The following is a 13,426-nucleotide window of genomic DNA, read 5'->3' on the forward strand; positions in this document are numbered from 1 at the left end:
GACGGATCTCTATCACCACTCGAGTCCACTTCATCTGCACCTCCTCAACAAATCTACAGTGTTGGACCTAGAAACGACGACAGCGACGCAGTATCGATCCGTGCCGGAGGAGGAAAGAGATGAGCGACGGCGGAGAAGATGCTGTTAGGAGGCGGAACGCCGTGGCTGACTACAGGAAGAAGCTCCTCCAGCACAAGGAACTCGATTCCAGGCTCAGGACGCGTTCGTTTCTCGATCTGCTACGATCCCTCTTCATTTTAATTTATTTGGAATAGTTAATTCTGCGGTTCGACGCCGAGCAAGTTTAGATTTTGTGCCTTTTTTTAAAAAAAATATATATTTTCTGTTCTTTCTTCTTGTTTGATACATCGGCCTCTTACAAATTTTTTGGGAGAAAAAAAAATTAAAGCTTTGTCGATTATTGCGTACATAAAAGACAGCTGTTTTTTTCCCCCCATTTTCCGTAATGATTTAACTTATGTTTTGTGCATCTAGAAATAATCATTCAAAACCCTTTTGATTGTATCCTAACGATTTATCAGAAACAAAATGTAGTGAGGGAGAATTTGAGAGCCTCAAAGAAGGAGTTTAATAAAACTGAGGATGATCTGAAGTCTCTCCAAAGTGTAGGGCAAATTATTGGAGAGGTGCTTAGGCCACTCGATAAGGAGCGATGTAAGTATACATGTATCTGTAAATTCTCTATTATGACTTGAAAAGTTTTATATTTCAATTCTTTATTCATTTGATTTCTATATTTCCCTGCATATTTATATTTTTATTTGTAAGTATGCATGTATATACAAAAGCTCTTTCCTTTCACCTATGTGGTCACATTTGAATCTTAAATAACCCATTTCAGTGGAAGAGAAAAGTTCTCCTGCTCATTTCAAATTGCATACATCACCTATCTACTTAATTCAGCCAAATAAAAGCATTATAATGGGGCATTATACAGCCAATCACAAGAAGGCATGTATTTGGTAGGTTTTAAGTGAGTGAAAAAAATGATTGCTTTGAAATAAGAAAGAGTTTCTGAATATTCTTCTAAGACCAACTCTAACCCTTAATATGAAACATACACAAGTAGTTGCAATTAGGTGAAGCCTGAGTTTGTTGAACCATTGTTTCTGTAGTTGGTAGGCACACTCCATTTCCTACTTTTAGATCTGGTTTACATATGTTATTTTGCATGTAGATTTCTTAGGTTTTTTGACAAGTTTATATGTTTCCCTTTGATAATGGAATGCACAAATAATGTATCTTTTGTTTTCACAGTTCTTTTTCTTTTTTCTCTATCTCATTCTTATTTTCTACTCTTCTTTTCTCTTGGCTTTAAACCTTGTCAAATAATAAAAAATGGGCTGAAATTAGCTAAATTTAGTAATAAGTATATAGGTTTTACTCACTTTAAATGATAAGGTCCAGACATCAGCCAAGCTAGCTTGACTTTTAGATGACACTGGTTTCCACTGTTGATTTCATATCTCAGTCAATCGTCTAAATCAAATGTAATCACATGGTACGTTTAAACTTAAAGGAGATTCAGAAGGGGAGTCTTGGCGCAACGGTAAAGTTGTTGCTTTGTGACCAAAAGGTCACGGGTTCGAATCCTGGAAACAGTCTCTTGCAAAAAGCAGGGTAAGGCTGCGTACAATGGATCCTTCCCCGGGACCCAGCATGGTTGGAGCTTCGTGCACCGGGCTGCCCTTTTTTTTTTTTGCTTCAATACTAAAATTCTATTCTTGAAACATATAGACAACATGATTTCTCATTCTAATGTAATCAATGTGTGATAAAAGAATTTGTTTGATGCTTTTCTCATCTATGTGGTTGTAAGGTAAACAAAATGAACAAACATGTTTTACCTTTATAGTGCTCAACGTAACAAATCATCACTGAGCTCTTGTTTTATTCAACTACAAAATTCATTTTGCTTGAATCTCTAACATTACTCAATTTGTGGTCAGCTTGAATGTAGCTTGTTTATGTAGTTAAATAATCTCCAGTTTGGCTAGTTGGCACATGCGAAGGAGCTTGAGCGCTGAAGTTCATACAAATTTGAACACATTTTAAACTGAATTTTTGTCTTGTTCACAAGCTCGATCTATAGCTATAATCAAATTTAAGCTTACTTTGTTGGAAATAATACTGGATCCATAGGTGTCGGTTAGACATATTCCGTGAATCGATGGATGAACACGTTTGTAAATCTGGAAATGATGATGTCTACAATGTTATGTAGATTATAAGTTTCAAAACCTATGCATATAGATGAGCATGTATGGCTGTGGCAAACTGTTTACATGCAAGTTCTATGCAAGTCCAAACATGAATTAGTCAAGCCAGAACAGAATTAGTGAATACTAGTATGTTCGTGAGCTTGTAAACTAATGTTTTGATGGCATCAAAGGGTTTATTCGTGAACATAAAAGAACCAATCTTTGGCCTGTTCTGGATGCAATTGAGAGATTGAGTTTATAAATCCCATATTTCATTCACGTAAGTATTGAGCAGGTGTGTTTTTTTTTATTGAATTGAGCTCCAAGTTGCTAATAAGCAGTTGAGGTTCTAATCCTCCATTTGCTCATGATTCTGTATATTAATTTCTTGCTTCAACTGTATTCTTACCTTGTTTATTGTGTCTAGATTTATTTGAATTTAGGCAACACCTTTGTGTTTTTTAGTTATTGTAAAGGCAAGCAGCGGACCAAGATATGTCGTTGGTTGTCGCAGCAAAGTGGACAAAGAGAAGCTTACATCGGGAACACGGGTGGTTCTAGACATGACTACTCTAACGATTATGCGCGCACTTCCACGTGAGGTTGGTTGTATATTTTTGGTTTCATGTTCCAGTTAAGATAATTGAGATAACACCATGAGTTTGCAATATGGTACCTTTTCCTTTTCTTCGTTGAAACTAGATAGCAATGCCATCAGAACTGCATGCCTTGCCTCATCCATTAAATTTGTAGGTTGATCCTGTTGTCTATAACATGCTCCATGAAGATCCTGGAAATGTTAGTTACTCAGCTGTTGGTGGGCTGTCTGACCAGATAAGGGAACTGAGAGAGTCAATTGAACTGCCCCTTATGAATCCAGAACTCTTTCTCAGAGTAGGGATTAAACCTCCAAAGGTTGGTAAAGATACTTAATAATGACCATTGTAAGAGATCTCTACTCTTGTTATTTCATACCCTTTTTTGCACATTGTGGTCTTTTCAGTGATAAACTAACTTCTGTCCAGATAAGAAATTGGATTTTTTTTTATTGTTTTATCTATTTATTTGTTGTTACTTCTAGTTTTATAAAACTCTATTATTACAGGGAGTCCTCCTCTATGGTCCACCCGGTACTGGAAAGACACTACTGGCCAGAGCAATCGCTAGCAACATAGATGCAAACTTTCTGAAGGTGGGATGATAGTGGTTCTTATTAGGATGCTGGGAATTCTAATTTATCATTTATTTCTTCAAATTTTTAACCATCTTATCTTCATGAGTAGATCGTGTCAAGTGCTATAATTGACAAATATATAGGTGAAAGTGCAAGGCTGATAAGGGAGATGTTTGGTTATGCACGTGAACACCAAGTAAAATTTCCTTTCTGCATTCCTTATCATCTATTTTTTCCACATTTGGTAGCTGAACCTTCTGCAATAAATGACTGATTCTCCACAAGATAACTGCAATCTGCATCTTTCACAAAAGGCTATCCAATTCTTGACAGTTACATTTCTAAATCTTTGTCTCCTCTTCAGCCTTGCATTATTTTCATGGATGAGATTGATGCCATTGGGGGGCGTCGTTTTAGTGAGGGAACCAGTGCTGATCGGGAGATTCAACGGACATTAATGGAGCTTCTCAATCAACTGGATGGATTTGATCAATTAGGAAAGGTAAATCCTAGTATCTCAATGTCCAAGTTATAGTTTGCTATAATAATAAAGATTGCTGGTTCCTTTTTTTCAAGATGTTTACTGAGTTAAGCATTCCAGTGGAAGCTATCTGAAATTATGACTAGTATAATTTCTGATAGAATACTTGGAATCAAAGCCACATTATCATTTCATGATGGTTGTAGGTTAAAATGATTATGGCGACAAACCGACCGGATGTTCTGGATCCAGCTCTTCTTCGCCCTGGCCGGCTGGATAGAAAAATTGAGATTCCTTTACCAAATGAACAATCGAGGATGGAAATCCTTAAAATACATGCTGCAGGTATAGCAAAACATGGTGACATTGATTACGAAGCGGTAGTAAAACTTGCCGAAGTAAGAATTCTTCATCCTTGAAAATCATATTTTGAATTTATGACCATCCTTTAGTTAATTTGAATCCTTCCATTACAAATTGCTTATGCACTAATTGTATTTCGATTTCACTGGCAACTTCCATTTTCTAGGGTTTTAATGGAGCAGATCTTCGTAATGTATGCACAGAAGCTGGTATGTCAGCAATTCGTGCCGAACGCGACTATGTTATTCATGAGGACTTTATGAAGGTAACTTTTCTTTACCACATATGTGCTATGCAATACTCGAGCGGCGGGTCAAGTATATACCATCGAGATATGCTTTTCGAAACCGCGTCAACGCTTTAAGTTCCGATAGCCATCCAATCTGGCGACACAATGTTGACGTTTGTCTATTGTGGATTAGGCTGTGAGGAAGTTGAACGAAGCAAAGAAGCTAGAATCAAGTGCTCATTACAATGCTGATTTCGGCAAGGATTAAGGCACTTTTACAAGAGACGAAAACTTGATGGAACTTCGATAAGCAACTTGCTTGGCTTCATCCCGTTTCACGTATGAAATCTACTTCTTGCTTGCTTGAGAACCAATTTGCTAAAAAAAATTGATCTTCATCATGAACTGATTAATGGTGCTTGCTCATGGATACCTTGTTCATTCCTATATTTATTCTATTGTGGATCTGGTTTGGTAAACTTTCTATATCGATATGATGGTCGATTTGAGTATTTCCATACTTCCAACCCAAATAGGGAACCAAAAAAATCTTATCTATCAATATTTCATTTGTTGCAAAGTGTACTTGTTCTACTAAATTTTAAATCTATTAAAATGTTGACACACTGTTAGTTTTCTCATTAATTTGTGCATATGGTTGACTTATTCATTTCATTGTAATTAAATAAATTAAGATTTTAAATCCTGAACCATACTAATTTTTATAGTTCTTGGCTCAACAGTCTATTAAGGAAACTAAGAACATGTTCTGTCTGGACCATTGCTTCAGGGCAATCATACTAAATTTTTGGACTTTGAAACATATTTGAATTTAGTGTAGGGAGATGGAGAATTGAAAAGGAGGGTGATGAAATAAAAATAAAAGAGCATAACCATTCCTAACTTTGAATTTTATATTACATTTAAAATGATTATAACATTGTTATAAAAAATAATAAATATTATTTCAATTTATTTTAGAACAATTTGTAGCATATCTAGAGGGTTGATTATCAGTATGACTCGATACTTATTAATATATTGTCACAGCTACACGAGATAAAATTTGATAATTTATGATACGTTTTGATATGATCGCTCGGTATTGATACACCTCAAAATATTAAGGGAACAACTGAACTAAATCAAATCTGAAAATATTGATATCCTAATTAGAATTTGAAAAGTATATATAATATTCAAATTCGATTCAAAATTGGAAAATATAAATAATTGTGGTCTGAGTTGTTCTAATCTTTATTCAAAGAGACTCGAACTATAAAAAGAAAATATAGATTCGGTACATTAACGATCATCCTAATGCCGGCCCCGACACCAAGACTCGAACTATAAGACTTAAATGTGAACATGATTTAAGTTATTTAAATCTTAATTTAACATTTAAATAAATGGTGTTGTTCAAATTTAGTTTGCAAGTGACTTGCGACAGTCAAATAAAATATTATAGATTTAAATTTGATTTAGGAAAATTATGACTTTAACCTGAATTCAATAATTTTAAATATTAATCAATATTTTTTGAATTGAAAAACTCATCAACCAGACTAACATTATTTATATCCCTACAAAAATACTAAACATTATTTAGTTCAAATGGTTACACACATAAAGATGTTATTATCTTCATTTACATGCCTACAAAAATACTAACATTATTTAGCTCAAATTGTTACACTAGTCCTCTTTGTTGGTGGGCATACATTTCTCTCTCTTCTTCCTAAAGCACCTCCCAACTCTCGTTGCTTAGTTCTCAATTTTTATTTGATCTTTTGATAATTTTGATGAGAAAAATATCTTGCATTGTGTAGTAACTAGGATTCTAACGGTGAATATTTGAGAAATTGCTTGAACATTTTGTTGTTGTACTATAGCCCGGGGCTTTGTTGCTTAGTTTTCACGCTAATATATATTTATTTAATGTTCATCTAAATCAAAATGAAAAATAGAGGTGCCTGTTTAAAGCTCTAGGTGGCGTTTGGTTTGTGCTCTAGGAATAGGAATAGGAATCAGAATGTGTTTGATGTATTTGATTAGTTTGATATTCTGAAATGAAAATCAATTGAAATTTCAAAAATACTCTTGAAAACCACCATCCATCCACACCCTCCTCTCTCAAAAATGCTTTGTCATCTCTCAAAAAATGCCCTCTCCGTCCACATCCTCGACTATTTCGGCGTTGAGAAGCTTCACAAGATTATCAACGTCATGGCCTCAATCTCCATCATGTACCAAGCTACCGGAACCGCGCTTGGCTCCTCTAACTTCATCAATGTCATCAACTTCAAAGGGGGTAAAATGGTATTCACTGCCATTGACAACGGCGGTAGCACCATTGATACCACGTTTGTTAAATCCGTGGAAGAACATTTCCGTTATTTAGATCAGTAACATCTTGTCGTCGTCACGACGGAGTTAAAAAATTCAACCTAAATGATCAAATCTTGATCAAATTGTGACCTTGAAGACCACCATCGACATGATGAATATATCGACGAGTCTAATTGGTTGGAAGTTGAAATTGGTTGAAAGTTGAAAAAAAAAAGTCTACTTTTGGAATAAGATAACAAACCTTTGGGGAGGGATGAATTTCATCTATTTCCAAAAATTTGGACTTCATTCACATTCCCATTAACCAAACACAACAAAAAGAAATCATTCCAATTCTTCATTCTCATACCGCTAAATCAAACGCCGTCCACCTCCATCCAAAAATAATAAAATAAGATACCTTGTTTTAATTACTTTTATTTTTCACTTCACTTTCCTCCTATTTCCTCTTTTCCAATTAGCTAACAGTATAAATCAGGAGTCATTCTATTGTTAGATCCAACACATGAAAGAATTAAAGAATTTGAAGTAATTAAACTAATTCCACAAATCCATTTCATGAGGTTTATTTACAGCATCAAAATAACAAATAAAAATTTTTTGCTCGAAAGCATTTCAGAGTGGTTGTCCCTTCAGAACCAGATCAGTAGAGTCGAATCAAACTTGTTGGCAAGAAAGAATTTTGAATACAACGAAACAAAAAAAAATTATGAGAAAAGAAAAGGCAGGAAGAAAATTCCTAGGAGCACTGTAAAGGCAATCATCTTGAAACTAAATGGGACTAAACCATACAAATCTTTTTGCCAGACTGTTTGTATAGTATCTACCTATTCTTCATTGGCTTCAAAAGGATCTACCTATTCTTCATGGCACGGTGCCACCACTTCCACTCGTGCCAATCTCAACACGAAGACTGTTTTCTCTCCTATAAAGCGATTTAACGCCCTGATCAAAAACAAAGAGATAAGGACAATCGTTAATAATATTAGTCTTGTTTTTTTAAATACAGACCAAAGTAATTGGAAAAGAAAAACACACAGTTGGACCAGAATGAAAATAGTGAAATTGTTTTCCAAAACTCTCACTTACTTGGAAAATCATTCCAAACTTCTTCAACCCTTTGGCTCTTAGCTTCAACACATCCTTGGAAACGCTGTTGTCTTTAAGAACCTGTGTTTGCCGGGAGCTGAAGTTAGTTGGACAAGTAAATTATTGTGTTTTTAAAAAATAAATTACCGACAATGCGTCAAGACTAGCTTTTCATTCTGTGTATTACTCCAATTGGGTTACTAGTATTCCATATAGATGTGGATCCGAATGTGGTTATTTTTAAAAAAATGTTTACATGTGGTTACTCCAATTCTGCCTACCGCTTGGCAGACGTGTGAGAGGGTTGACTCTATGTCGAGCACATTTATTTTCCACAAGGAACTGAGCATCGCATCTTTTTTCCCTTCGAAAATCTTCACAGGGTCTTCGTCTTCACGGCCTTCAAGCTTTTTCATTCCTTCTTGAAGTTGTATCAATGAAACAGCACCTGATTTGCAGAAAAAAGTTTGGACAATGTTGAAGGAAGGATATACTGTCTGAATAATGAAAATGAAGAATGAGTAAACCAGGGAAGAACCTGATGCAGCATTAACTTGTGATTTAATCTGATGACCCTTATCGCGGACCCATTCAGCTATAAAGGGCATGCCCATGTATCTTTTGCTCTTTCCCATTTCTCTTGAAGCTTGTCTAGAATATATATATCCAATTGTGTGAAGCATTGCCTCTCCAAAAGCTGAAAAAAAAAAATACTATTATCTTTGCAGATGGATTAAGTTACCTGCTTAACGACTAATTTTACCTAAATATTTTGATTGCTAATTCTACTAATGGACCATAAAATGTATTACCTTTTCATTAACAATCTTTATTTACTTAAAGGGATCAAATGAGTAATAAACAAATCAAAGAAACAAATTAAGAGTAAGGAAATTTTTGAAAAACTTAACCAGCTTGAGATAGTCGACAAGCTTCCCAGTTTGCCCAATTTACAAACTCATCTTTTAGTCCAGAAACATATAGGTGAAGGTGCTGTTTCAGACTTTTTACTAGTTTCTTCTCCCTTTGTTTTTGCAACTCCTGCATTAACAGATCAAAAGTCCTTGAGATGGAGATTTGGAAGAAAAAAAAAATCTTTCGGATCAGAACAAAAGAAAAATATATTTGAAAGACTTGTGACAGTGTCTAAATAACATAACACAGGTGGCATGTTTCTGAACTGGGGAATATTTTTTTTTTGTCTTTATTCTTATTCCAATGATGGTGGACAATAAGTCAGCATAAATGAAGGGCCAGATTTGAGTAAGATGTAGCTTTGCAATGTTTGGCATTTCTTTTGTTAATTTTCAAATATAGAAGGAGATATACCAGCATCAAAATTATATTAAAGCTTCGACGAAAAGCATGCAGAAGGGATGTCAATCCGAAAAGATAGCTTCAGCCAAAAAGGAAAAAAGATCCATTCGTGAACTATGTAAGGAGAGAAGTCCTATTTTCATGTTTCTCAGGCTAGGTCAATCCTAGAAAATGTTAGCACCATTGTTTTTATTTCTTTTTAGTTCAATGGAAGAACAAGATCCTCTTAGATGGACACAAAACGGTTGGGGCTCGCATCTTGTCATTGTTGACGTGCTCTTTTTGATGGATTGAAAATAATCGATCTGAATATACAATCAAGATTTAAAGATTGAGAGCACATCTAGAATTATAAACATTATCCTCTTTTATATGATTTTAACGTTGTTGTTTGAAAGGTCATGATGGTTGATGAGCAACAAATCTTTACATTTTTGGACGCAACATGATAAGCCTTGAAGTGGCTTGAACAAACTGTATGCCACAAAACAATCTTAATTTCAGAAAAATTATGTATAGAAGTTATTCTAAAATGCATCATACCCTAATTTTCTCTTGCACTCTTTGCTTCCGAGTTTCAGGGACAACTGATTCTTCTTCGGATTCAATCGTAGCTATGGTTGCTAAAGCTAGTTGTCCAACATAATCTTCAAAAAATTCACTACCAAAAAGCATCCCAAAGACAGCAGCAGGATCTACCATTGAATCTCTGAAATACATGAAAGATACTTCCATTTCTAGATCCATTTATGACAATATTGTAAACCGAGATATTTGAATCTTTGTAATTGATTTGAATTTTTTCAGTTATGAACTTACTGGGGAAGACCTTCTTTTCCATGCTTATCATATTCTTCACGTTTTGAAGGATCACTCAGGACTTGATAAGCCTCACCGAGTACCTTCACATTAGAACTTGGACCATTGATAATACAACAATGACAAACATGCATCTTCTCGACGGAAATTTAGCTGTATTTAATTTTAACTTGCAAACAAATTTGGTTAATTTGTCGTGGGCATAACATCATGTTTGCAGTTTACTGCATTGCCTTACAAGTTTGTTAGGTTAAAAATATGCCATCTCATAGAGCAAACTCTGCCAAATACCCTTCTAGAGTTTGTCAAATAAAAAAAAAAAATTCTGCTCCGTCGTTTCACTTCACACTTTTCACATTTGATGCGTTAGATCAATATATGACTGAGGGTGACAAGGTAGACGAAGAAGCAATGTGCCAAACAAATGGAACATAACATATGATAGTGAACATCTCACAGAAATTAAATGAATGTGTTAGACACTAGGAAATCCTTCTAAGGGAATTGGTTGATAAATAGCTCAAATCTTAATTTGATGATTACAAGCTAGAGAAACCAATTTAAGGCTGTTATGTTCCCTAGTTGGATCTCTACTGTTCTAACTTCTAACCATGTGCAATGAAGAGACAATCAAAATAAACTGAAGTACCTGAAAATTATGAGCAGCCTTTGGATCTCCAAGATTCTTATCGGGGTGCACAATTCGTGCCTACACAATGATTAAAAGAAAATGTCATCTGCCAGAGTAATCTTACTAGAAAAGCAAAACAAAGGTAACTAAGATCGGCTTTTGGTTTAAAAGGTCGTGCCACAAATTATATGTATGAGAGGAAAATTGATGCCCACTAGTCTACACATGGGTGTGTAACTGGACATATTGCCATGATGAATACTTGATCATGGGGATCCAATCAAGAATTGTTACCACTTTAGGCATGATCCTGTCATTGTGTCTTTGATGATAACACTTCAATTCTACAAAATTTTGTAGAATGGAATACTGTTCATGTGGCAGAGGTTTGTCAATTTTGAAAGGATACAATTCTGATATAGTAAACATGTCTCATACTAATTTCTTCAAATAAGACTTTGAATGTCATATGATAAGACAGTTCATATAGTAAACCCTCAAAGCATCACTTCCAATTATGGAAATTAAAGCTCAAGCAATTAAAGATTTTGAAGGTAGTAGTAGTGTATGTTGCCTCTGTCACCTTGAGGTAGTAGGCCTTCTTGATCTCTGCTGCAGATGCATCAACACTAACGCCTAAGATATCATAGTACTCGGTGTCTTTCACCATTATTCTAAATCCACCTACCTGCAAGACGATGTGTTTCAGAGGATTTATAAATGCTACCAGTTCATCTCATCGCAGATCGGCAATTCATTCCCCACATAAAAAATCACATAAAGATTTACGCGAGCGCAGGCACAACCTAATGCATTTCTTACATCACATTAGTGAAAGGCCAAATGCTTATTTAGCTCACAGATCTTTTTCTTTACTAAAAGCCAAAATACTACAAGAATCAATTTGCCCATTTTTCCATGAGAAGAGACGAAAAACTGCATTCCTAATAGCAAAAATATTTATTCTTTTTCAAGGAGGAATAAAAAGGCCAATCTAGAAATAGGGCTTGTTCCACGATTAATTTTGTTCTTCTACTCCTCGATCTGAAGTCGTCCCAATCCAAAATTGAACTAGATAAGATAATCGCGATTAGGAAATCATTAATCATCCATTGCAATGAGCCAAATACCAGAACACGAAAGGAAACTTTTTTTAAAAAAAAAAAAGAATGAAGCTAGATAATGAAGTTCTGATCTATAAATCGACGGCATTATTGTTGTTTACGAATTATTCCAAGGCATCATACCGACAAGGAACCAGGTGGTGGAACCTCCGCTTGGGAATGGGAAGCAGATCGGCGCAGCTCCCTCCGCTAAATGGCGATCGAGGCGACGGTGAACGAGGCTTCAACGGCAGAAGGGCACGCGCATCGGCATCGAATGCTGTAAATAATGAACGACCTGAGGCAAGCGCGGAACCTGCGGATGGACGTCAGCCTCATCGTATCGGATGTTTTATACTCCGTTACGCTGTCGACCGTTACATAGTACGCTGGCCTGCATCATTTGTTATTTAATATAAAAAAGTTTGTTCTTTCTCTAATTTTTTTTAAAAAATAGTTCTATATAAATTTTGTTCTTTTCTAATGTTTAAATGGTTCTAAATAATTTTTTTTTTTATTAATTTAATAAAATTTACTTATAAAATATTTTTTTTATTTTGAAAAAACCAAGTTCGAATCCACCTCTTCTGATACACTATAAAGTGGCAAGCTTGGTAGGCGAGATCTTTTAGTCTATAATTTACGGATCAGAGGATGATCTATTTTTTTTTTTTGATCGATTGATTTTGACGGACCCCACCTATTAAATAGACAGAGTCCATTAAAATTAACCCATTCATACAGTGGATCATCCTCTGCTCCGTAAATTACGACTAGAGGATCCGTACTTCAAGCTTGGAGTCCTGGAAATGACATCTTTGCTTCTATGATCGCTCGGTTCCTTCTTTGCCATCACCGGCGTCGATCACGCCCCCTCCTCTAGTGTTTCTCCGGGATGATACTGTGAGTGTCCTCCCCCTCCTTTTGCATAGGGTTGTAAACAAATCAAGCCGAACGATGTTCAAACTTGTTTAATAAGATAACCGAGTCAATCCGAGTCGAGCTTAAAATGAATTAAGCGTTTGAAATGATTGTTCAAGCTTGACTTGATTTATTTTTTATAAATTTGAGTTTGTTTGAAGCTTGACTTGAGTTTGATTCGTTTAGATGCTATCGAACCCTTGATTTAAGCTTGGTTTGAGCTTGGTTCGTTTAGATGTTATCGAGCTCTCATTTCAAACTTATTTGATTATTTAAAACTTTTACTTGTTTGATTGGTTATTAAGCTTGATAATTCAAACTTATTTATTTATTTTATTTTTTTATTTAGCATGTTGATAAGAGTTTTACTAATGAACATGGTTCGTTAATCATACGGCGTGTTGCGAGTGATCCTAAGGTAATATAAGATTGAGGGTCAAGATGACGTAGCAGTTAAAGTCAAGGTAAGGTGGCGATTAAAATCAGAGTATACACAGCTAAACGAGTCATTCTCAGCATATGGTCGGTCAACCCGAAGTGCCGGTCAGACCTTCCAAAACTCAACTCCTCAATACTCAAGGGCACAACCACTTGCATATGGTCGAGCGGCATAAGAGTCGATCGGACTTACGAGACCCAACTCCCTATTATTCAAACATAAGTCTCTTAGCATATGGTCGATCGACTTTAGAGTCAGTCGGACTTAAGGGACTTAACGCCCCACTCCC

At 35.4% G+C, this 13,426-nt stretch overlaps 2 protein-coding genes across 4 annotated transcripts; one reads left to right on the forward strand and one right to left on the reverse strand.

Moving 5' to 3' along the window:
* The first annotated feature begins 36 nt into the window (after nucleotides 1–36).
* LOC121992676 (26S proteasome regulatory subunit S10B homolog B) lies at nucleotides 37–4,981 on the forward strand. Its single transcript, XM_042547189.1, has 10 exons — nucleotides 37–222; nucleotides 556–675; nucleotides 2,688–2,824; nucleotides 2,976–3,137; nucleotides 3,328–3,414; nucleotides 3,506–3,592; nucleotides 3,761–3,898; nucleotides 4,084–4,275; nucleotides 4,407–4,505; nucleotides 4,663–4,981. Exons 1-10 carry the CDS (start codon nucleotides 120–122, stop codon nucleotides 4,735–4,737), a joined length of 1,200 nt encoding a protein of 399 aa, XP_042403123.1. The 5' UTR covers nucleotides 37–119; the 3' UTR covers nucleotides 4,738–4,981.
* Nucleotides 4,982–7,332: 2,351 nt separating this feature from the next.
* On the reverse strand, nucleotides 7,333–12,095 carry LOC121992679 (chaperone protein dnaJ 10-like). 3 transcript variants are annotated; one of them, XM_042547190.1, is made up of 10 exons: nucleotides 11,922–12,095; nucleotides 11,258–11,362; nucleotides 10,693–10,752; nucleotides 10,044–10,126; nucleotides 9,768–9,933; nucleotides 8,819–8,948; nucleotides 8,446–8,604; nucleotides 8,189–8,355; nucleotides 7,908–7,988; nucleotides 7,333–7,763 (listed from the first exon to the last, which is right to left on the reverse strand). In XM_042547190.1, exons 2-10 carry the CDS (start codon nucleotides 11,342–11,344, stop codon nucleotides 7,683–7,685), a joined length of 1,014 nt encoding a protein of 337 aa, XP_042403124.1. In that variant the 5' UTR covers nucleotides 11,345–11,362; nucleotides 11,922–12,095; the 3' UTR covers nucleotides 7,333–7,682. The 3 variants fall into 3 exon arrangements, with proteins under 3 accessions (XP_042403124.1, XP_042403126.1, XP_042403125.1); XM_042547191.1 differs by lacking the exon at nucleotides 7,333–7,763 and having other exon boundaries at nucleotides 8,164–8,355; XM_042547192.1 differs by lacking the exons at nucleotides 9,768–9,933; nucleotides 10,044–10,126.
* Nucleotides 12,096–13,426: the final 1,331 nt, after the last annotated feature.

This window comes from Zingiber officinale, chromosome 6B, assembly GCF_018446385.1.
Source record: "Zingiber officinale cultivar Zhangliang chromosome 6B, Zo_v1.1, whole genome shotgun sequence".
NCBI lineage: Eukaryota > Viridiplantae > Streptophyta > Magnoliopsida > Zingiberales > Zingiberaceae > Zingiber > Zingiber officinale.